The following is a 22,143-nucleotide window of genomic DNA, read 5'->3' on the forward strand; positions in this document are numbered from 1 at the left end:
TTTACTAGAATGGAGTGTGCCAGGTAATGCGTTTGTTTTTATTTCTGAAGAAAAAGTAAGAAATAGAATAAACGATAACATCAGAAAAATAGCAGGATCAGTAGTTCAAGAATATAGGAAGACTAAAGGTAGAGCTAGGAAGCAACTGAATGATAGAAGCAGAAATTTTCATATTCGAGAAGGCGAAATTAAAACCGTAGATCAGTGAAACGAGGAGCTAGGTACTCTAAGGAATGAAGTGGAGGAATGGAGAAAAAGGTATGATGATATTGAAAAGGCAAAGAAAGATATGTTTGATTGTCTTGTGCAAGAAATAGCAAATAGAGATAGGCAAATTCAACATCTTCAGGAGTCCAATACTGAGCTACAAAGCTACATTTCTGTACTAGAAAATGAAAACGAATTTCAAGGCAAACCTCTATCATCGACAAAAAATAAGAGCAGAACACTGAACTGTTTTCTAAATAGAGCAAAAACAGCACTTTGGTTTTCCAATTCTTTTGGCCTAGACATACAGGCTTTACTAATTAAGGATCAAGAATCAGGAGATACCCATATGCTAGATTTAAATGGTAGTCAGAAGGGAAAAAATTATAACAACTTGACCAATGAAGAAAAGTCCAAAGTTGAGCAGGTTTTATATCTACTTGACAAGTTTTGTGTTGGTGACAAATTTTATCATGTGTTAGAGATATCGGGGGAATGTCTATTTTACCACCATACGATACGCTTGTTAGAGCTAGTTGACAAATGTTCACTCGTATCTGTTTCAAGTTTAATTCGTGGATCAAGTTCAAACTGGTTCAAGCTAGTACAAGGTTCGCTAAAATGTAACAATAATTCCTAAATTAGCCTACATTTTTGGGGAAATATTTACACTTAAACAGTATATACGTTTAGAATTTATTGTACTTACATCTGGTGGCGAATCACGCATCTAAGTTAGTCTTCATGGCAAAATTATCGTTGGCTCGTAGGCACGTGCATGTCGTTTCATTAAGAATTAAGCGAGTGTCTTTTATTGCATAAGGCTAGATCAAGTTTCATTGCTATGTTTAATCATTAATTTCTGGTAAATCATGGGGTCAAGGAAATCGTAAGAAACAAACAAAACGAATAAATGTATGTAAAAGTTAACTATTCTCAACATCCCGGCCCCCGATGAGGAAACCAGGGTTTCGTCATTAGTATATAATTGTCTTATCTGCATAGCAGCTTTCTTCTTTTTTCTTTCTTCTTTCTTCTTTCTTCACTGTCCTGATGCCTCCAATAGGCAGAGTTTTCTTATTGGTCGGTGTAACTCTGAGTTCTTGGTCTTTATCGCTGCACTTCGAATCCGTCCGTCTCTACCAGGGAACACCTGAGTAACGCGACCAAGAAGCCATTGGCCTCTCGGTGCGTTATCATCCGCAATCAGTACTAGATCGTTGACTGTCAGGTCTCGACGTGGCTTGAGCCATTTCTGGCGTTCTTGCAGGGTGGGTAAGTACTCGTGAACCCACCTCTTCCAGTAATGGTTCGCGAGGATCTGTACTTGTCGCCATTTTTTTCTGCTTGACAAATCTGTATCTTCAAAGTGTCCCGGAGGAAGAGTGACAGCTGGACGTTGTAACAGAAGGTGGTTGGGTGTCAGCGCCTCCAAGTCTTTGACGTCGTCAGAGTTGTGGCACAGCGGTCGGGAATTCGCAATTGCTTGCGCTTCGGAGAGTACGGTTCTCAGCACCTCTTCATCTACCGTCCTTTCACCGAGTATAGCTTTCATCGACCGCTTGACACTCCTTATCAGTCTTTCCCATACTCCGGACATATGGGATGCACCCGGTGGGTGGAATACCCATTCACAGTTATGCTGCTGGAGCTCCTCTTCTATGGTCTTGTGGTTCCATTCTCTGATCGACGCACGCAACTCGCGTTCTGCTCCGACAAAGTTAGTACCATTGTCCGACCTCAGCTGTTTAACGCTTCCTCTGACGTTGATGAAGCGTCGGAGCACCATTATGAATGCGTCTGTCTCTAGTGACTGCGCCAACTCCAGATGTACAGCTCGCGTCGTCATGCAGACAAAAATGCAACCGTAGCGCTTTGCTGTACCACGACCCCTCTTTACATTTAAAGGGCCAAAGTAGTCTATGCCGGTGTAGGTAAAGGGCGGTTCGTAGGGCGTCACCCTTACCTTGGGCAGGTCTGCCATTTCTTGTGACATCCTTTCTGCATGCTGTTTCTTGCAGATGAAGCATCTTCCTAGCACCTTCTTGATCGCAGCTCTTGCCTTGACGATCCAAAACTCTTCTCTTACCTTTGAGAGCAAGTGTTCTGGTCCACAGTGACCGAGCCTCACATGATAATGGTTGATTATCAGTTCGGTGACGCAGTGGTGTTGGGGTAGGATCACTTGGTGCTTTGCATCGTACGTTATTGGTGCCTCGCTGATTCGTCCCGATACACGCATGACCCCTTCACTTGGATTCATCATAGGTTTCAACTTTACTATGTTGCTAGAAGGTTTCACTCGTGTCTGGGAACCAGACTTCCCTCGGCTAAGTTCACGGACTTCATTAGGAAAGGACCTTGCTTGCACGATAGCGACGATTCTTTGTTTAGCCTTCTTGAGGTCGTTGACTGTCAGTCGCCGGTGGCTCGGTTTCTTTCTTCCTTCCTTCAACCAATTGATGAACTTGATTATCCATGCTACACTTTTGCGCAGCCTTGACCAACTTGAGTATCTTGCGAGTAACTCGTGAAGAACCGAAGTTGCAGCTGCATCGGTCTCGGTTGCAAGGCATGTCTTCTCCTTCTTTATTTCAAGTTTGTCGTCGGGGATGTCTTCTACATGGTGACTTGGCCAGCTTTCTTCACCTTCCCAGAGGAATTGGGGTCCTCTCAGCCATCTTTCACTTTCAATGAACTGCTTTGCGTCTAGACCTCTTGAACAGTCATCAGCGGGGTTCAGCACTCCTGGGCAATGTCGCCACTGTGCTACTTCAGTGGCTTCTCTTATCTCGTTCACTCGGTTGGTAACGTAGGTTTGGAACCTTTTGCTTTCGTTGGAGATGCAATACAGAGTGATGGTGCTATCGGTCCAGAATAGCGTCTTGCTTATCAGCATGTCTAGTTCTCTCTGAATGAACTTGTCCATTCTAGTAGCAAGGACAGCACTCTGTAGTTCCATTCTTGGAATCGTTGGGGCACGAACCGGGGCATTTCTAGACTTTCCTTGGACGAAGGAACAAGATAGTGTTCCATCCGGATAGGTCGCCCTCAGATAGGAAACAGTGCCGTAACCTACTTCGGACGCATCACAAAAATGGTGTAGTTGGATGTCAGCTAAATCCACGTCGGCTGGAATTCCGAAGAAGAAGCGTGGAATCTTGACTTCAGTCATAATAGGCAGCAGGTTCTTCCAACGTTCCCATTTTTTCAGCAGCTTCCCCTTCAACGGTTCGTCCCATGTCTGCTTTTCCTTCCAGCACTCTTGCAGTATCTGTTTTGCTGGGAGAACTACAGGGGCGGCGAAGCCTTGTGGGTCATAGAAAGACGAGACATAAGATAGTACGCCTCTCATCGTATTAGGCTTGCTGCATTTAGCAGCCTTGAAGCCAAAGGTGTCTTGCTCTACATTCCACTGCACGCCAAGTGCGCGTTCGATTGGCAAATCATCAAAATCTAGGTCCAAGGTGGGGTTAGCTCTTTCCTTGCTAGGGATCGAATCCAGGACTGCACGGCTGTTGGAGGTGAATTTCGTCAGTCGAAATCCTCCTCTCGATAGTAGGGATATCAAGTCCTTCGCGACTTTGATAGCAATTTCCTCACTCTTGAGCGCCTTCAGCATGTCGTCAACATAGAAGTTCCTTAGGACAGTTTGGATGACAACGGGATCGAAACTGCTTGTATTATCTTCTGCTGTTTTCTTCAGACAATAATTCGCGCAACAGGGAGAGTCTGTCGCTCCGAAGATGTGCGACGTCATTACATACTCGTCAGGGGGTCCATCGATGTCGTTACTATACCAAAGGAATCTTAAGGCATCTTGATCCTTGCGTGCTACCTTGACTTGGTGAAACATGCCTTCGACGTCTGCCACTACCGCTACCCTTTCTTGACGAAATCTCATCAGTACTCCATTCAAACTGTTTGACAGATCCGGGCCTTGTAGCAGGTTCTTGTTCAGGGAGGTTTCCTGGAATTTAGCGGCTGCGTCGAAGACGACTCTCACCTTGCCTGGTTTATTGGGGTTTGTGACTCCGTGATGTGGCAGGTAGTTGGTCTTTGGAGTAGTCGATCGTGCTTCATCTGGAGTCAGCTTCCTTGCGTATCCTCGTTGTACATATTCCTGAATTACCTTTCTGTACTTGTCTTCGAAATCTGGGTCGCGTTGAAATTTCCGTTTGAGACTGTTCAGTCGAGACTCTGCAAGCTTCCTGTTATTGGGTAGATGAGGATCGTTCTTTTTCCAGAGTAGACCCGTCTCGTAGTGTCCATTCACAAGCCTTGTGGATTCTCGAAGGATGTCTTCTGCTCTGCGGTCCTCCACCGACTTCAAGGTGTCTGTTTGGTCCTCAATTCCTACTCTCTCTATCTTCCAGAACCGTTCCAGCTGGTTGCTAAGCTCTTTATTCGTGTCCGTGAAGTTGAAGCTTGTTTCTTTCTTGGGGCTTGGGGCACCTGTCGTGTGGCCAGCAATCGTCCAGCCTAGTGCTGTTCTAGTAGCGTATAATCCACTCCGTTCATTGTCTGCGGGCGATCGAACATCCTTAACTGCGTGCGCATTTCTCACATCTTCGCCGATAATCAGTGTCACTTTCTTTAAGTCTACTTCCGGTATGCTGACGTCACATAAGTGTGGGTGCTGGTTTAGAACTATCTCGTGTGGCAGCACCCTTTCCTTTATTTCTAGTTCGCCAGAAAGGCCTTGTTCCACGTTTAAAACGGGATCTTCGTCGCTGGGTTCGGCAGCTTGTAGTTTAAAGGATACTTCCTTGTATTCGCGATCTTGTGTGCCAAGGACTGTGGTCACTGAGACTGGAAGCTTGGGGCCGTCAATGCCTAACCTTTCCGCGAGCTGGGAGCAGATTATGGTCCCTCGACTTGCGTTATCCAGGAGACCATAAGTGGTTACGGATTTGCCTTCGTCGCTTATCACTCGGACTGGAACCACATGTAGCAGGATTATTTGACCTTGTTTCTGGCTGAGGGTTGCTCGCGTGTCGATCTCCTTCCGTCTAACTACTTCTGATGCAGGTTGTGCGGAGGGTTGCGGGGATTGGCTGACAACTTGTTGCGGTCTGTGATCTCGATGCAGCAGCTTATGGTGGGGTAGGGGCGCCTTGCATAGACACCTTTCTGTTGATGTGCACTGGTACCTCATATGACCCGAAGCCAAACATAGATGACAGAGCTTTTGTTCCTTTACGAGGGTCCATCTTTCTTCAGTTGATTTCTTGGGGAAGACTTCGCAGTCCTTCAAATCATGCTGGCCCTTGCAACACACGCAGGTCTTTCTTTCTTTCTTCACGTCGGTTGCCATGGTGGATAGTGGCTTACGGTAGCTTGTAATGGGCTTCAAGGCTGTGCTCATCTTGCCAGGTTTCATGGATGAACTCGAGGCTTGATGATTGCTCAAGATATGACCAAATTGAGGGTCATTCATGATTTTCACTTGTTTGTCTACCAGGCTAAAGACATGACTGAGGTCAGGGCCGGTGTCCGTTTCGTCGCGAATTCTAGGGACACCTTTAGCCCACTCCACCTGCATGTGGAGGGGGAGTCTGTCGATTACCCTTTCTATGTTATGGCATGCGTTCATCTCGTAGAGGTATATTTTGTTGTGGCGAAGGGCCTTGATGACGGTCTGGAGGTTGTTGCGAAGCTTCGTGAGGGCAGTCTTGTTCCCTCTCTCGATCCTGGGACCATCTGTTATTCTTTTAATAGATGCTCGGACGACCTTTGCAGGGTGGCCGTACTGAGATTCCAAGATCGCCATGGCTTCTGCATATCCGTTTTCCTCTATCTCGCAATAAGTGATGGCTTCCCTTGGGTCTCCTTCAACGAAGCTCAGCAGGTGTGATATCTTTTCCTTCTCTGTCAGGCCCTTTTCCTCTAGCCAGTCCTGCATTCTCAGCTTGAAAACCGGGAATTCAGCAGGATCTCCAGAGAACTTAGGGGGATCAGGTTTCGGAATCCCTTGTCTTTGCATCATCGATTTCATGACCATCGTGGACTCCGAATTTTGCTTCATGGCGCTCATCAGCTGCTGATTTATTTGCACCAATGTAGCAGCTAGAGTCTGGTCCAGGGTTGGGTTTCTTGGGTCTTGGGACCAGTATGACCTTTGTTCGTCATACCGTTGTTCTCCTCCAGCTTGGATTTGGCGGGTATTTGGTATCGTCGATTGGCGGAGATCATCTCCCCCAAGACCATCACGTTCATCCAGGTCCTGGTCTCTGTTCGGCGTTGATGTCACAATTGGCTTCACCGGTGGTATATTTTCTTCTTTAACCTCTGTTGCAGTTTTTTTTTGTTGGCTGTACTGTCCTTCTATTTCGAATTCCAGTTCCTTTCTCTGTCTCATTTCATCGTCTTGTTCTTCTTCTAGCAGCTGGGCCTCATAATTGGCGCACTCCATTTCGTCTTGCAGTTGCTGGAGGTGTTCCTTCAGCTCGCTTTCGGCTCTCTTGGTCTCCAGCTCGACTTTGGTCCTTTCCAGCTCCGCCTCTTCTCGAATCTGTTTCTGTTTTAGCTCCGATCTCTTTATTGCTTGTTCTAGCTTGAGCTTAGCAATCCTAGCGGATCTGGCGGCAGCGCGCGCGTTTGAGGATGTAGAGGAGCATTTACTTGCTCCTGATTTCATTGACATTATGGACTTTGCATCGTCCTGTGGGGTAGGACACGGGACTTTATCACTTGGAAGGGGGGCATTCATTGACTCCTGCAGAACTTGTATGAGAGCTTCTCTTTGTTCGTAAATTCGTCGAACAATTTTTTGATTTTTCGTGCTCATTGTTTGTAGCTCGGTGGTGTCTACAACAATTTTGGCGAGATCGCTGTAAATTTCTTGATATTTTTCCCATTCATTTTCGAGGCTTTCGATTGCCGATTTTGCCCCTGCTGGGCGAGAAACGGCGTCACATTGCTGGATATTCTGTATTATTTCTTCAATTGCTGTCTCAGAACCCCTGAGGTCAGAAACTAGTCTTTCCTTTCGCATTAATTGGAAGTATTCCGTGTGCTCCGGCTTTATCTTTGCCTGTCGGCCGGATTTTCTCGGAATTTCCCTTTCTCGTTCCGGAAGCGCCGCGCGTCCATAATCCGATTCCTCGAATTTTTTATCTTCCATGCGGTCTTCTAAACTCGGGGCTTTATTGATCGAATTCAGGCCGGGATTATCTCTTAAATTTTGCTCCTCAGATCGAACTGTTAGAGATATCGGGGGAATGTCTATTTTACCACCATACGATACGCTTGTTAGAGCTAGTTGACAAATGTTCACTCGTATCTGTTTCAAGTTTAATTCGTGGATCAAGTTCAAACTGGTTCAAGCTAGTACAAGGTTCGCTAAAATGTAACAATAATTCCTAAATTAGCCTACATTTTTGGGGAAATATTTACACTTAAACAGTATATACGTTTAGAATTTATTGTACTTACATCTGGTGGCGAATCACGCATCTAAGTTAGTCTTCATGGCAAAATTATCGTTGGCTCGTAGGCACGTGCATGTCGTTTCATTAAGAATTAAGCGAGTGTCTTTTATTGCATAAGGCTAGATCAAGTTTCATTGCTATGTTTAATCATTAATTTCTGGTAAATCATGGGGTCAAGGAAATCGTAAGAAACAAACAAAACGAATAAATGTATGTAAAAGTTAACTATTCTCAACATCATGAATTTTCTTTTATTTGTGAGGGACTTCCCAAATCTTATTTAATCAAACAGTGCAGGTCCAACCTTAATGACATGTGCCATTTATCTTCACTTCCTGGCCCATACCATGGTTCTAAAGTAAACTCTCTAACTGACCTACTCAAAGTACAGGTAACAGATTTCTTTAAAAATGCAAGGGACTTTTCTGTAGCCAATGATAAGATCAAAATCAAGGTAAATGGTGATGGTGCTCGTATGACCAGGAATAGTAATTATATAATTCTCTCATTTTCTTTGCTGCAATCGGGACAAGATGTAATGTCTGCTAAGGGAAACAGGACCATTGCCATTGTCGATGCACCTGAAAATTATGAAGTTCTAAGGGATGCCTTCCAATCAATTTTTCAAGAAATCAATGATTTGATACGGAGTGGTTCTATAGAAGTTAATGGACAACACCTGAACACTGAATTTTTCTTGGGAGGTGATTACAAATTTATTTTGCTAATGCTTGGATTAAAATCTGCCACAGCTGACTATGCCTGTGCCTGGTGTAAGATTCCCAAAGAAGATAGATGGAAAGTAGACTCTGATTTCTCCAATTTTAATAAGCTTCCTCTATGCAGAACTCTCAAAGAAATACTTACCTTGTACAAAAACCATCCCAGCAAGAAAAATAACTACAACTATGGGTGCGAACGAGAACCACTTATTAAGATTCAACTAGACAATGTAGTCGTAGATGAGCTTCATCTTATGTTAAGAGTAACAGATATTTTGCTAGAGAATGTGATAGATGCTGCACTAGATTGGGACAAAATTATTGAAGTGAATAGAGCTAGGGGACAAGAGAGGGGAGTTCAGCTAAAGAAAACTGTGGAGCATATTAAGTCACTAGGAATTTCTTTTGATGTGTGGGAAGAAAAAAATGCAGATGGGAGGGCAAGTGGAAGATATAAGTGGACCAGTCTTACAGGAGATGACAAAAAGAAACTTCTTAAAGAATTTCCAAAAAAAGAAGGAACTCTAGAACTTTTTCAGTGTCAAGACCTGGGACAAAAGGTTATAGAGATATGGAATAACTTTGGTGAGCTCTATGCCATTATCAACACTTGGTCACCAGAACAAGATCCATCTATCTTATCTTAAAGCTGTAGCTTGGGTGAAGTTGTTCGTTTCCCTGAATGGAAAAATGAAGGGGTATGAGAGGAGAAGGGTAACACCTTATATGCATATCTTAGTAGCTCATGTACCATATTTTCTTCAAATGTACAAGTCATTGAAAGTTTTTACAGGACAGGGAGTGGAGAAAAACAATGATGTTGCTAGATCTGTAGTCCTAAGAAAATCAAACAAGTGGGACTCAACAGCAGATATCTTAAGAGTGGAAAGTAGGCAATGGAGTCTAAGGGATAATGAAAGGAAAAGAAGAAAATATGAGAAAAAGAATGCTGTTTACTGGGAAGAGGGAATAAAAAAGAAAACAAAGAGACAATTTTATCTCAAAGAGAAATGCAAATGACTGGCATACTGAAATACTAAAAATATTATAGTTTTTTAATTACCCAGATGTTTTAATTTCATAACATTGACTCATATTGTATATATTCAATTGCAATATACTTTAAGTAGCTTTTCTATATACAATTTCATTCACATAGTGTTACTATTTTATTACTATGTTCATGGCACTCTAATAGCTACTTTTTTCAAATTAATTGCTTTAAAATTTAAAAATTAGCCTGTTTGCTTACAAAAGTTCAAAGAAGTACAATGTAAATTATCTTTACAATTTGCACTATTTTATCTTCTATTGACAAATACAAAATTTTAAATTGTTAGCTTTTGCTTGACAATGGATTTTATCTACAAAAATCAAGTAATAGCAGACATAAAATGCAATGCATATTGAATAAAATACACTAGCTAGCCCATTTGACACTCATTATACTGACAATTCACATAGATGACACAGTCATTCAACTGTTTGGGGAAAAAACAATGAGTTAGAGTGTCTTTTTAGAAGCTGATAAATAACTTTTCATGTCTTTTACAAATGATACTTTCAAGTAATTTGTTTATATTTAAATGTTTTCCCTAATGTAAACAATTTAAATACAGGAGAAAGGCTTACGAAAAAAATCAATTTTCAGCTTTTCTATTGGCATTCTGGGTTGTTTTACTAATTTCCTATTTTGAAAAACAGTTACACTTGGTGATAAAGAAAGAACTAGTCCCACCTTCATTGGAAATTGAATAATGACTCCATCCCCATTGCTATCTAAACACTGATCCCAATCATTGAAAAAATGACAACATTGAAAATCCTCCTTTTCTAGCATAAATGCTTTGTCATCCCTAGATACAGTTCCCTTACCCCCAAATAAAAACCGAAAACAATCATGGTCAAAACAAAAGGAAACTGGAGCCCTTGATTTGCTTTTTAGCTTAGCAGTTATGTTATGTAACAAGCAGTCAATGTTTGCTTCCAGTCTTGGATGGTCTATTATAGGTTTGTCAAATGTTCTGTAAAAAAAAGAGAGTGAATTTAATCCAGAGTTAATAGAGGTTAATTTAATCACAGTTAGTAGAGTATGATTAAATAAAGTTTTATGTTGGCATGTAATTTACATGAGCAAAAATCACTAGATTCGCATTAATACTTACCGGATCAGATCTTTTGTTAGATTCCCCTCATCCTCCCAGCTACTGCAGTACGAGCTGTAACCTTCCCACTTGATAAGATACTCAGTCTGAAAATACAAAAATCCTTGTTAAATTGGGGGGAAATGTGAAGCTTACTAACTAAACAGGAGTCAGAATCCTTTTTTTCGAAAAAAAAATTAAAATTTTGACTTTTAAAGCTAAGAAAATGGTCACAAGCATGCCGAAAAAGTAAGAATGAAGTTGTCAAAAATTTTTAATTTACTTACATTTCCCTTGTAGTTTCGCTTCGAAATTAACCTTTCTACTGCAAAATATGGGCCACTTGTCATCCTGTTTCTTTTCATCACCTTTACTGGCTCTAAAAACCAGGTTGCAGACTCATTAAGCTGTCTGTAGAATCCTGGCATCGTTTTTCGATTGGTACTGGCAGCCATCTTAGTACAATATTGAACAATGAATACGCGCCCGCGGTACCGAACCGCTGACTGTACGTAATTTTTCGCCATGTAGATCAGATTACTACCAACAAAAGTTTAGATTCTATAGGAATAAAATAAACCACCTTATACGTATCAGTAAGAAGAATTATTATAACAAATACTTTTCTGATAACAAGACAAATATTAAAAATATATGGAAAGGGATAAAACAAATTATATCCCTTAAGCCATTAGCTCGTGACATACCATCCAAGCTTATCACTAGCGAAGGTGAAATTACTGATAGTAAGGACATTGCAAATTCTTTTAACAATCATTTTGCAAGCATTGGCAACAAGATAGCATCATCAATTGGTAAGGTTAATATGTCACCCTATGCATACATGCCTTTAAAACCAACTGCAAAGTTTGTTTTGAGTCCAACAAATGCCAAAGAGATTGAAGAAGAAATCAATAAGCTAAAACCATCTAAAGCATCAGGCCCCTATGGTATACCTACTAAAGTTCTAAAATTGCTTCAGAACATAATTTCGCAACCTCTTGAAATTATCTTTAATGTATCATTCTCAAAAGGTACTGTACCAGATCAGTTCAAACTTGCACGAGTTATCCCTGTTCACAAAAAGGGTTCTCAACTTAGATTAGAAAACTACCGTCCTATCTCGTTATTGTCAATTTTTAATAAACTGATGGAGAAACTAGTCTCCAGAAGGCTAATAGAGTTTATTAATAATAATAATGTTTTATTTGGTAAACAGTTTGGCTTCAGATCATCTTGCTCTACTAGCCATGCCCTTCTTTCTATCATAGATAATGTACAACAAGCTATAGATAATAATTCATACTCATGTGGTATATTTTTAGACTTGAGTAAAGCGTTTGACTCTGTGAATCACTCTATCCTACTTAACAAACTAGATCACTATGGGATTCATGGAATAGCTAAAAGCTGGTTCACCTCTTATCTAAGCAATAGGAAGCAACTAGTCTCAATCTCAGCAGTTGATTCAGATGTAATGAATATCTTCTGTGGGGTACCACAGGGGTCAGTCCTTGGCCCAACTCTATTTTTGTTGTACATTAATGACTTTCATAACTCTTCCTCACTTTTTGATTTCCATCTGTTTGCAGACGATGCAAATCTTTTCTATTGTAATAATACTATCCAAGGACTAGAAGCACAAATTAATATTGAGCTAGTTAATATCCAGAACTGGTTACTTGCCAATAAACTGTTACTTAATATTGACAAATCAAATTATATTATTTTTCATTCACCTCAGAAAAAGATTACCTATGACATTGAACTTTGTATAAATGCTAAGAGACTTAAACGGGTCAATAACACTAGTTACTTAGGGGTCCTGATAGACTCCAACCTAAATTGGAAAGCTCATGTAGCTTTTGTGGCCAAAAAAATCAGAAGAAACATAGGCTTACTTTCTAAAGTTAGACACTATACTTCCGAGAACATACTTGTAAATCTATATTAAAGTCTCATATATCCTTTTCTCACATATGGAATTATAACATGGGGAAATACATATCCATCCACAACAAAGTTGTTACATTTGCTTCAAAAGAAAGCACTTAGACTGATATCATTCTCTGGCTATAGGGATCACACAAACCCACTTTTCCTAAAATACAATATACTCAAATTTCCTGAGCTTGTCTTCTCACACAATGCCATTTTCGTTTATAACTTTAGAACTGGGAAGCTCCCCAAATGCTTCGATTCGTTTTTTGAACCAATTGAAAGAAGACATAAGTATAACACTAGACTTGCCTCTAACTGCTGTTACTCTCTCCCAAAAGCACGTACCAACTATGGTAAATTTGCTCTGAAATTTGCTGGTGTGAAAACTTGGAATGCTATTGAAAAGGATTTAAAGCAAGCTCCCAGCATATCGTCATTCAAAAATACATTGAAAAAATCCTTGTTAAAGAATTATGAAACATAATTTTCCATGTTATGTCCTTGATTTTTCTCTCATGTAGATATCATTCTATCCATTTCCAGTATGAATATACGTCGTCACATACAAATATATAAACAATTTAAGTATTAATGTACATTATTATAAATATAAGTTTAATATAATTATGCTTATTCTTCCATTCTTCCTTACTTTTTTCCTTTATACATAGATTAGTACTAATATACATATCATACATATATATGCTTATTTTTCCTTATTCTTGCTTTGCTATCTACTTGCCTAGTTATATTGTACATAAGTTGGAAGCTTGCTGTCCTGTATAGCCCTTATAGGTTATTATAGCGAGCTTGCATCTAATATTCAAGGTAATAGTTGAATGTAATTTAAAATTTGTAAAAGTGATGCAAATAAAACATTGTCATAAGCGGAAATACAGTTATAATGAAACAACCATAAGAACACTGCAGTGGCGGATCCAGGATTTTTCAAAGGGGGGTTCCGTTTCTTAAACTGTGTATAATTCTCATTTGTTTAGTCGATTTTTGACATAAAAATTGTCTCTAATCACCTAATTTACTATCTAGTAACGGACCAAGCTATAATAACACGACCCAACGCAAAACTACTAATATTTATTTTTTTAAATTTATATAAGACATATTTGTATTACCTAAAAGATCAAACCTTCAAGGGGGGTTCCTTACTCTTGATCGGTTATAAGTTGTTTTGTTTTTGTTGTCATATTATTACTCCAAGAACAAAACTTATTTGCTTTCCTGAGGAATGGAAGAGCAATGCAAAATAGAAAACTTTTACCAGTGATTCCATACTTTACTGAAAGTAGATTCTTGAACGATTTTTACGTATTACATGTGCTTTCCGCAATAAATACATTTTATTTTGCATTGCGTAAATGAATGTCCAAAACACTGTATTGAATGTGTGTTGTGGTTTATTAGAGTTGTTCCGCACAACTACCTAGCGTATGCAAATCTTCAAGTAGATCCGTAGTGCATGTAAATGATGCAAAATTAACGATACGGAACGCACGCGCCAGTGAGGTTATCAGCTCAAAATGTTCAATTAATCACGGAAAAGAACACGCTAGGTGTTAATTTTTAACCTTATTAATAACATGCTTCCTTTGTTCAGTTGTTTCCTAAATAAAGCAATTAACACTTTATTTCAAAATACTTGTTTTATTTCATGTAAATTTTACGAAATAAGTTTTCTTTACATTTCATCTATTTTTCTGTCAAGCTTCTCAAAAACCCTAGACATAACGGCCATGCTCTCCGTGGCTTTCTTGCACATTTCGGTGTGAGCCGTTTGTGCTGCCATAGTCGCCTCTCTCACAGTTTTAGTTTTCTTTCGCCTTGGCGGCTCCTCGACAGTTTAAGCTTCCTCGTCGTCAGAGGAGGGTGAATTTTTGAAGTGCGCAAACTTTTCTTCCTTTCTTTCCTCTGGCTTTCGCTTCTTTGCATAGCGCATTTGAGACGCAACCACGTTTTTCGCCAACTCTGAAGAGCTCTCTCCTTGGTGGTCCTGGCTTCTTGGCTGGGCAACAGCAACTTGTTTCGTCTCCTGCCGCACTATTCACTGCATCCTTCTAATACACGTCGACTCTCCTGTTTCAAGATAGTAGTCTATAACTCTAGAATTGAGAGGTAGCTGCTCGATATTTTCCTTGAGGGTGCTATAGACGGCATTCCACCCCCCCCCCCCCCCCCCACATGACCAGACTGGGTATACGCATTCAGGACGAGCCTCTTCTCGTTTTCTCCCACTTTCACACACATTTTCTTGTCTTTCGTCGTTCTTGGTTCATTTTGTTCCAGCTCGTCGAATGGTCTCCAAATATTCTGATCCATGGTCGGGAAAGAGAACGCTACATTTGAGATCGAGCTTTTTTTAGCACTCTTTTCGCACCTTTTTTGCAAATTCCACACGTTGCGTTTCTAAAGAACTGTAAATACCACGATCGAACGATCACAATTTTGTGGCCATAAAGAATGCATTTGGTTGTGTTTTGTTGACTTCTAATTCAGCTGCGGTCAAGATGGAAGGTCAACGTTTGCGACAGTTTTCTATGTTTCTTATGGCTTCTAGTCAAATGATTCACGCCTTAAGTTTGGTCCCGCCTCCTTTGGACACTGATCATTCTGCAGAACTACGACTGTTAATGATGGCTTTCAATACTTTACTTCAATTTCTACTGTTTGTGATGTCGATCAACCCTCCTTTGATGATTCCATTGCCGCTTAGAGACAGACTTTTTTACAATTTTCATGGTCACGTATTTGCTGGGCGTGACGTCTTCACACTCATCTGCAATCAACGATACCTTTTCTGGTTGAGCACTGGCGAAACTCCTGAAACATTTCTAGAAATATCAAGACAAACTGCGTTGGAATTCTTGCTGTTGACAAGGCGTGGTAATTTAAGGCGAAGAATGGGACGATTTAAGCTTAACCCAATTAACCGCTTACTTTTTGTTTTGATGTGGCTCAGGAAATATACCCATGAACGTACCGTAGCTCTTCTATTCCATATAAGCCCTCAAACCGTATCGGCCCATATTTATCAGGGCGTTATGATTCTATGGCGGCATTTCCATGCCCAAATATCATGGCCAAGAATCAGGGAATGGAATCAAATGCGTAATAAATGGCCAGAGTTTCCTAATGCAGTTGGCTGTATCGATGCTACTCCACACGAAATTCAAATCCCTTCTACAGAACCACAGCGAGAGTTTTACAGCGGCCATAGGCATTTTCATCTGTAATACACTCAACTTATATGCGATAACGAAGGGCACATACGATTCCTTCAAGCAGGATTTCTAGGGCGCATGCAAGATTCTCAGGGTTTTCGGCTTATGGAGGCCGTAGGAGCTGGCCGCTTGTTGGATTTGCCTGTAGGAGTTGTGTTGTTGGCTGATAAAGGCTACCCAGATGACCCTCCTTTGCTTACGCCTTTCAGACAAGCACAGATCAGACGAATGAGAAACAACAGAGAAAGGCGACGGGCGAGAAAGTTCAACTTTGAACTTTCGCGCAAACGTGTGAAGGTAGAACATATATTCAAGCACCTGAAAGATTACGAATGTACTACGTTTATATGGCGTCACCCAAGGTGGAGCTTCCTATGGTATTTGAGCTATGTACATTTTTAACCGAGCGCCATATCTCCCTATTTGAGGAAATATAGATGCTTTGAGCCACTGAAATAGAGCAATTTTAAAAGCTCTGCAGGCATAACTTTATAATGTAGAAAACTTATTTCGTAAAATTTGCATGAAATAAAACAAGTATTTTGAAATAAAGTGTTAGTTGTTTTATTTAAGAAACAACTGAACAAAGGAAGCATGTTATTAATAAGGTTAAAAATTAACACCTAGCGTGTTCTTTTCACGGACCGTGATTAATTGAGCATTTTCAGCTGATAACTTCATTGGCGCGTGCGTTCCGTATCGTTAATTTTGCATCATTTACATGCACTACGGATCTACTTGAAGATTTGCATACGCTAGGTAGTTGTGCGCAACAGCTCCAGTGCGTGGGTAAGGACCGTGATTTGGGCTATTGTTCTTGTAAATGCGCACACAGAATACTGGAATGTGGTAGGAGATACCATAATTATAAGTTATTGTCTTCTTGATTCTTTCAGGACAATTACTGAAAACATGATCCAGACAGGTGCCACTTATTGGTCTTGTTATTGACTCTGCGAGCTGTTTAAAATTCATACTGAGAATATGTTTGATCAGGCGATGTTTTTAAAATTTCTGACGTTCATTGCAGTTAACGTTGAAATCTCCAAGTAAAATCGTTTCCTTATTTAATGAATAGGCAGATTCAATGCTCTTGTCTAGCTTGTGATCCATATCTTGGGAATAAGATGGTGGTCGATAAACAGCCGCAAAGAGCAGAGGACGTTTTGATTTGAAAGGATAGATTTCCACCAAAATAACCTCAAGGTTACAATCTTCCAAATCATTTCTTCTGCGATGATTCAGTGAGTTGTTGACAAACATCATAACGCCACCTCCAGTTTTACCAATCCTATCCCTGCGATATGTGCTAAAGCCAGGTACAGAAAACATTGCATCAGGAACATTAGAATTTAAGAATGTCTCATTCAATGCCAGAACATCGACTTGCGAGCGATTATCTCTACCAAGGAGAAAGAACTTGATTTGTTCAAATTTAGACAAAGTCAGTCTGCTTACATTCCACGTACCAAAGCGAACGCCCTTATTTCCAAGACCCAAACCAAAGAAAGGATATGGGTCGCAGAATTCATCATTGGAGGGAAATTCCACACAGGCACTATCCAAATCAGATTTATAGTTGGATGCTGTAGAATTAGTGTCGGACAGGAAAGATACGATTCACGGATACATCACCAGCAAGTGCAACCAGACTGAGAGCCAAAAAGCCAGCCTTAGAGATGAACACTCCAGCTCTGAACTTTAATTATAAAGATGGCGGCATCTGTTGTTCATTGGAGCAACTTCGCGATAATCTTGAATTTCTCGATGGAAATTGTTTAACATCGAGACCATTAGATACATAAGTAATATTAGCATGATTATTTAGCTTTCTGGTAGGTTTTTGGGAGTTTAACATAACAAAAAGCATCAGAAAAATCAGATAAAATCTCATGCTTAGCAAGACAGCCCTTCTCGCCAAAAACAAATTAATCAAGTGCGCCACTTTATTCTCAATGAAACTCACGCCATGAACTATTTAGATGTTCTTCTAGAACATATCCAAAAATCAGTTTGGGTTATAGTATTTAGGGTTCATACGGAGGCTGTGAACATTGGGTATTTTCGACATACACCGTGACTGAAATCGACAAGTGTTTGTTGTTTCTGGTCGCTATTTTCTCATTGGTTTCTATTTTCATCCGGAATTTAAACCCGAAAGTGCATTTCCTTTAAAAAATACCTTTTATTAGCAGTTTACATTATTTTAACAGTTACAACATTCGTTTAGGTAGATTCTCTAAAGAAACTAACATTCGGATTAAGCCAGTAAAACTGACAAAATTGACGAACTGCTGTAAGGTTTTACCTGCTCCCTCTGGTAAGATAGTTTCAGCTTTAAAAACTTTCCTTTTGAGAAATCTCAAGATTTTGGGTACCGTTTACATCGCACGAAATTAATGGAGTTTAAAAAGGAACGTTAACATGCAAAACCCATTAAAGATAATATGTTTTTAAATCAAATTATAAAGCAGTTTCATGCACGTTTGTCGGCATTCTGCAAAATCAACACCTAAATAGTTCATGACGTGAGTTCCATTGAGAAAAAATATGGCGCACTTGATTAATTTCGTTTTGGCGTAGCAAGGGTCAGATCTATGTGTGAATACCACTCAATTCTAAATATCATCTGACCGCTTTCAATAAATAGCTAAAACCGTTATTTTATACCCAATCAAGTCTCAAACATCGCTTCTATCAATTTATGAACACATAGTTTTCATATCTTTTTCCTATTCTGTATGCGTTAGTTGTTTTTGGACCTGTTTGATTCAACTGAAAATGTGCATACTTTTGAGGTCGCCGCTAGGCCAACAGATTTTCTTTGATTTCTCAGATTTTTTAGCGGTTTTTTTGAAAAACTAACTACACCACGTTTGTTTACTCGGTAATACCTTTCAGCAAACCAAAAATGAGAAAATTGAAATTTTGACTGTAACCGCGAATTCTCGATTTTCCTCGATATTATTGGACATCTGCTCTTAAATGAGTCACCGAGTGTCATTTGTTATCATCTCAGTTCATTGGTACTCAAAAAGCTTCACTAGCTTACCATGGGTTACCTTTGATTTCTTAAGGCGACTGACTACTTTTGAACGTTCGATTTGAGCCCACGATGTGCGCGCGCACAAAAACCGTTGAAAAATCTACAACATTTTATTGAAGAACCATACGCGTTCTGAGCTTCAACAGGGCAAAACCCTCAAATTTTGCACTGGACTCTCTATTTTTTAATTGATTATTCGAAAAAACTCCTAAAATCTAGGTTATATCAACATTTTAGAAAAAGTTCATTTTTCTAGCACAAGAAAAAAAAAGAATTTTTGTAGGGATTTTTGTTCGACTTTATGAGATTTTTTAAGAGTACCAAAACTACAAAATATGACAAATCGATGTATCTCTTTGTATTTTTGTCGAAAATATCCACGTATCATTGTAGAATGATTGACTAGCCGTCATTCGTGCAATCATATAGTCTGCAAATAACTATTAAATCTTATTATTTTTCTAATCACTTCCGGTGGCGCAATTTTTGCTCCAAAAGCTCGCGCGTAGGCTTCCATTAAATGCTGATTATCTCAAAAACAAGCTCGGAACACCCAGTTTTTCTTTCCAGATTTGGAATCAGCATTAAATTTCAAGTCGGAAAATCGAAGTTTTAAAAAAAGTGAAAAATTCACCAAATTGGTTTGCCAGAAAAGCTGGACTTTCGTGTTATGGCAAAGGGCTTTCCTCGCGTTTCTTAGAATCTCCAGCACATTGTGTAATCAGGTCAGATTAAAGGTTTTTTTTTTTAAATCTTCTAGCAACCTGAAGTAGTTATTACAGATGTCTCGATATGCATCTCTCTGTCACACTGGAGCTTGGACTTAAGCATTTTCCTTTCAATATTCCTGCGTTTGGATTTGAGTTCTTAGAGATGTTTACTGAACAATGGAACCATAGGTCTCGCAACAACGATATTTCTTGTAGAGGGGCATCTCTCTCCAAGATTCTCAAAAGCGTGTCATCATAACAACTGACCAAATCCTCCAAATTGGACCAAGGAAAATGACATAGGTCTGACGCAGCGATATTGATTTTCTTGAGCTTAAAGAACTCTAGTTTCTTCACTATTAAGGATGGATGAGAAAGAGACATTTTACATTCAATGAAACTGTGATCAGAAACTGATAGGGTAGCTGCAGGTCGAAGAATATTGGCATCATTGGATGATCGAGTGATGCATGAGATCCAGGGTATGTCCTGAGGAATGAGTAACAACAGTTACATGCTGGATAAGTCCAATAAAGGTATCCAATAAGTCGTTAAATCTTATTAAGTCAGGGTTAGTAGAATCATCTAAATGAAAATAAAGTCGCCAGTAACGATTAAGATTTCTGAGCATGTATGACGAAAATTCTGCAAAGAATACACTTGATGTGGTAGGATGAGCTTTTGAGCAAGGAGGAAGATAAATAACAATCATCTTAAATTTTCGACCAGGAGTAGAAAAATTCCATTCGGAAAACTCAACAGCGTTGGTCACCACCGTCAATCAATATGAAGTCTTTAAATTGATGTTATATAGGATATCAGTGCCACCACCGCATGCGTTGAGATGATCTTGGAAAAATTATAAACAGGTAACCGGAGAAGAAACACTAACATAATCATAGTCTTTGAGCCAGGTTTTCGGTTAGCAGAGAAAGATCAATGTTATTCCCAATAAAACATGGTCCACAATAAGAGTTGTCGTATTCTTGACAGAGCGAACATTTTCAATACCAAACTGAAGCCATTTCTTTGACGGAATTGAAGGAAGATTTTTTCTTCGCACTGGAAAGATTCGCCAGATTCCTGCTACGAAGACGTGTAAAAGTAAATGTAAAAGTATCATAAACAGATGGACTGGGTCCCATGGGATCTCACCGCGAAGCTCTTTCGTTACGCAAGATTGATTTTAGGTTACCATCTTGAATAGAGCGCATGCAGTAAAACCTTGAAATAAAAACGAAGTTGATACTGACAAATAGTAGCTATTAGAGTTTTTCCGCACAAAGTACCTTACACATGCTAATGTACATTTTTTGACCTTAGGTATGGTACTAGTAATTCGTTAACACCCAATAGTTTTAGAGTTAGTCGAGATTTTTGCAAGCAAGGAGAATTATATAACAGTGAGAGTTACAAGCTTCAAAGAATAATACTTTAATGTACACACGCGCTGATCTATTTGCATACATTTGCATTGTTCTTGGTGTTTCCTTAGTCTTGAATCGATTACTGACGTTACTAACTTGTACATGGTATTTAGGAGTGTTATTGGTGTATGATCTTTGGGCTTAGGTTTCTCGGTCTTTGGTATCATTATGCACTTCCCTTCACATAGCCATTGAGGTAAAGATTGTTCACTGTTGATGATTTCTGTCACGGCTACTGCCAGTCCTTCATGGGCGGCTGTTATCTTTTTTTATCAAGTAGTTGGTAATTCTATGAACTCCAGGGGAGCTCCAGTTTCTTTTACTACGTATACTTGATTTGATGTCACTTTCCTGAACATTCATTAAATCATCTGAAGGTGGTGGTATGACTTCATTGATGGCTTCTTTCACTTCCTTGATCCAGGCTGCATTCAAGTTGGTTTCTTTATTATTCTCCCAGATGGGTCTCCAAAATTCTTCGAAGTCGTTCTTGGTTAGCTCCTTGTCTGTCTTTTGATCTTGAACATTGTTTGCTTCTGTATATATTGACCTTTTGTTGTCAGGATCATTCTTAATAATATTTCTGCAATGAAAGTAATACTTTCCTTCATTGTTATCAAACCAATTGTTTGCATTTCGTCGTTTCAGACCTTCAAGTTGTTTTTTAAGTTTGATTTTGTTCATATGTAAATTGTTGATCATGTTCTCTTTCACCTGGAGCAGAATTTATTATTTATCATTATTATTATTAACTTAATACCAGGCGTACTTCGGGGTTCCTTCACCATATGAGAGCACCAGAGTGAAGTTGGTGTCAGGTTTTAGAGTCAGATTTTTGAGTCAGATTTTCGGATCTAGTGTCAGATTTTTTCCGGGGGGCGTCACATCATGTTGAACACAAAGTGCTCTATACTTGTGGTGTTGATGAAAGTACATCACACGTTATTGATACAACTATTGGCACAAATGAATGTACATTTTCTATTAATGAACAGCAGAAGGTGTATGCATACCATTTGTCTTTATCCTGTTGTTAGCGAAAGTAGCTTGAAACTAAACAACTTAAGATCCATCGGATACTGAGGAACCAAGATACTTTTACTTATCGTAAAGCTAGTCAATCAAAACTGTCAATGATGCATATAGATAAAATAAAACCTGCAATATATAACCTTAAATTTAAATTCAATATACAAAGAGCATCATTAAGTAACTTACTGTGTCAGTCGATGGTGTTTATAAACCATAAGCAAATAAAACATGTTTTCTTCCTTATC

At 39.5% G+C, this 22,143-nt stretch overlaps 3 protein-coding genes and 1 pseudogene across 6 annotated transcripts in view; 1 reads left to right on the top strand and 3 right to left on the bottom strand.

Annotated features, from left to right (window-relative positions):
• The window catches only part of LOC116302268 (hemicentin-1), a 134,291-nt gene that overhangs the window by 43,184 nt on the left and 68,964 nt on the right, over positions 1-22,143 (bottom strand). The window lies entirely within an intron of this gene.
• Positions 754-7,886, bottom strand: LOC116306885 (uncharacterized). 2 transcript variants are annotated; one of them, XR_016121680.1, is made up of 2 exons: positions 917-7,885; positions 754-823 (listed from the first exon to the last, which is right to left on the bottom strand). XR_016121680.1 is itself a non-coding variant. In XM_089039800.1 (2 exons), the coding sequence occupies exon 2, from the start codon at positions 7,331-7,333 to the stop codon at positions 1,250-1,252; it is 6,084 nt and encodes a 2,027-aa protein (XP_088895926.1). In that variant the 5' UTR covers positions 7,334-7,551; positions 7,645-7,886; the 3' UTR covers positions 754-1,249. The 2 variants fall into 2 exon arrangements, 1 of the variants encoding a protein (XP_088895926.1); XM_089039800.1 differs by having other exon boundaries at positions 754-7,551; positions 7,645-7,886.
• Positions 7,849-9,421, top strand: LOC148905673 (uncharacterized; annotated as a pseudogene).
• On the bottom strand, positions 9,421-11,070 carry LOC148905674 (uncharacterized). The gene is made up of 3 exons (XM_089039852.1): positions 10,794-11,070; positions 10,528-10,613; positions 9,421-10,386 (listed from the first exon to the last, which is right to left on the bottom strand). The coding sequence occupies exons 1-3, from the start codon at positions 11,031-11,033 to the stop codon at positions 9,972-9,974; spliced, it is 741 nt and encodes a 246-aa protein (XP_088895978.1). The 5' UTR covers positions 11,034-11,070; the 3' UTR covers positions 9,421-9,971.

This window comes from Actinia tenebrosa, unplaced genomic scaffold (genome assembly GCF_029948245.1).
Source record: "Actinia tenebrosa isolate PJP-AT-01 unplaced genomic scaffold, QUT_ActTen_1.0 PGA_scaffold7__59_contigs__length_16204524, whole genome shotgun sequence".
NCBI lineage: Eukaryota > Metazoa > Cnidaria > Anthozoa > Actiniaria > Actiniidae > Actinia > Actinia tenebrosa.

Bases quoted from the DNA above. Each gene is read 5' to 3' on its own strand.
- LOC116306885 (XM_089039800.1), bottom strand. From the start codon at position 7,333: ATGGAAGATAAAAAATTCGAGGAATCGGATTATGGACGCGCGGCGCTT.
- LOC148905674 (XM_089039852.1), bottom strand. From the start codon at position 11,033: ATGGCGAAAAATTACGTACAGTCAGCGGTTCGGTACCGCGGGCGCGTA. The intron at 10,614-10,793 runs GTAAGTAAATTA...TTGTATTTTCAG, and splicing joins AGCGAAACTACAAGGGAAAT to ACTGAGTATCTTATCAAGTG. The intron at 10,387-10,527 runs GTAAGTATTAAT...TTTTTTTTACAG, and splicing joins CTAACAAAAGATCTGATCCG to AACATTTGACAAACCTATAA.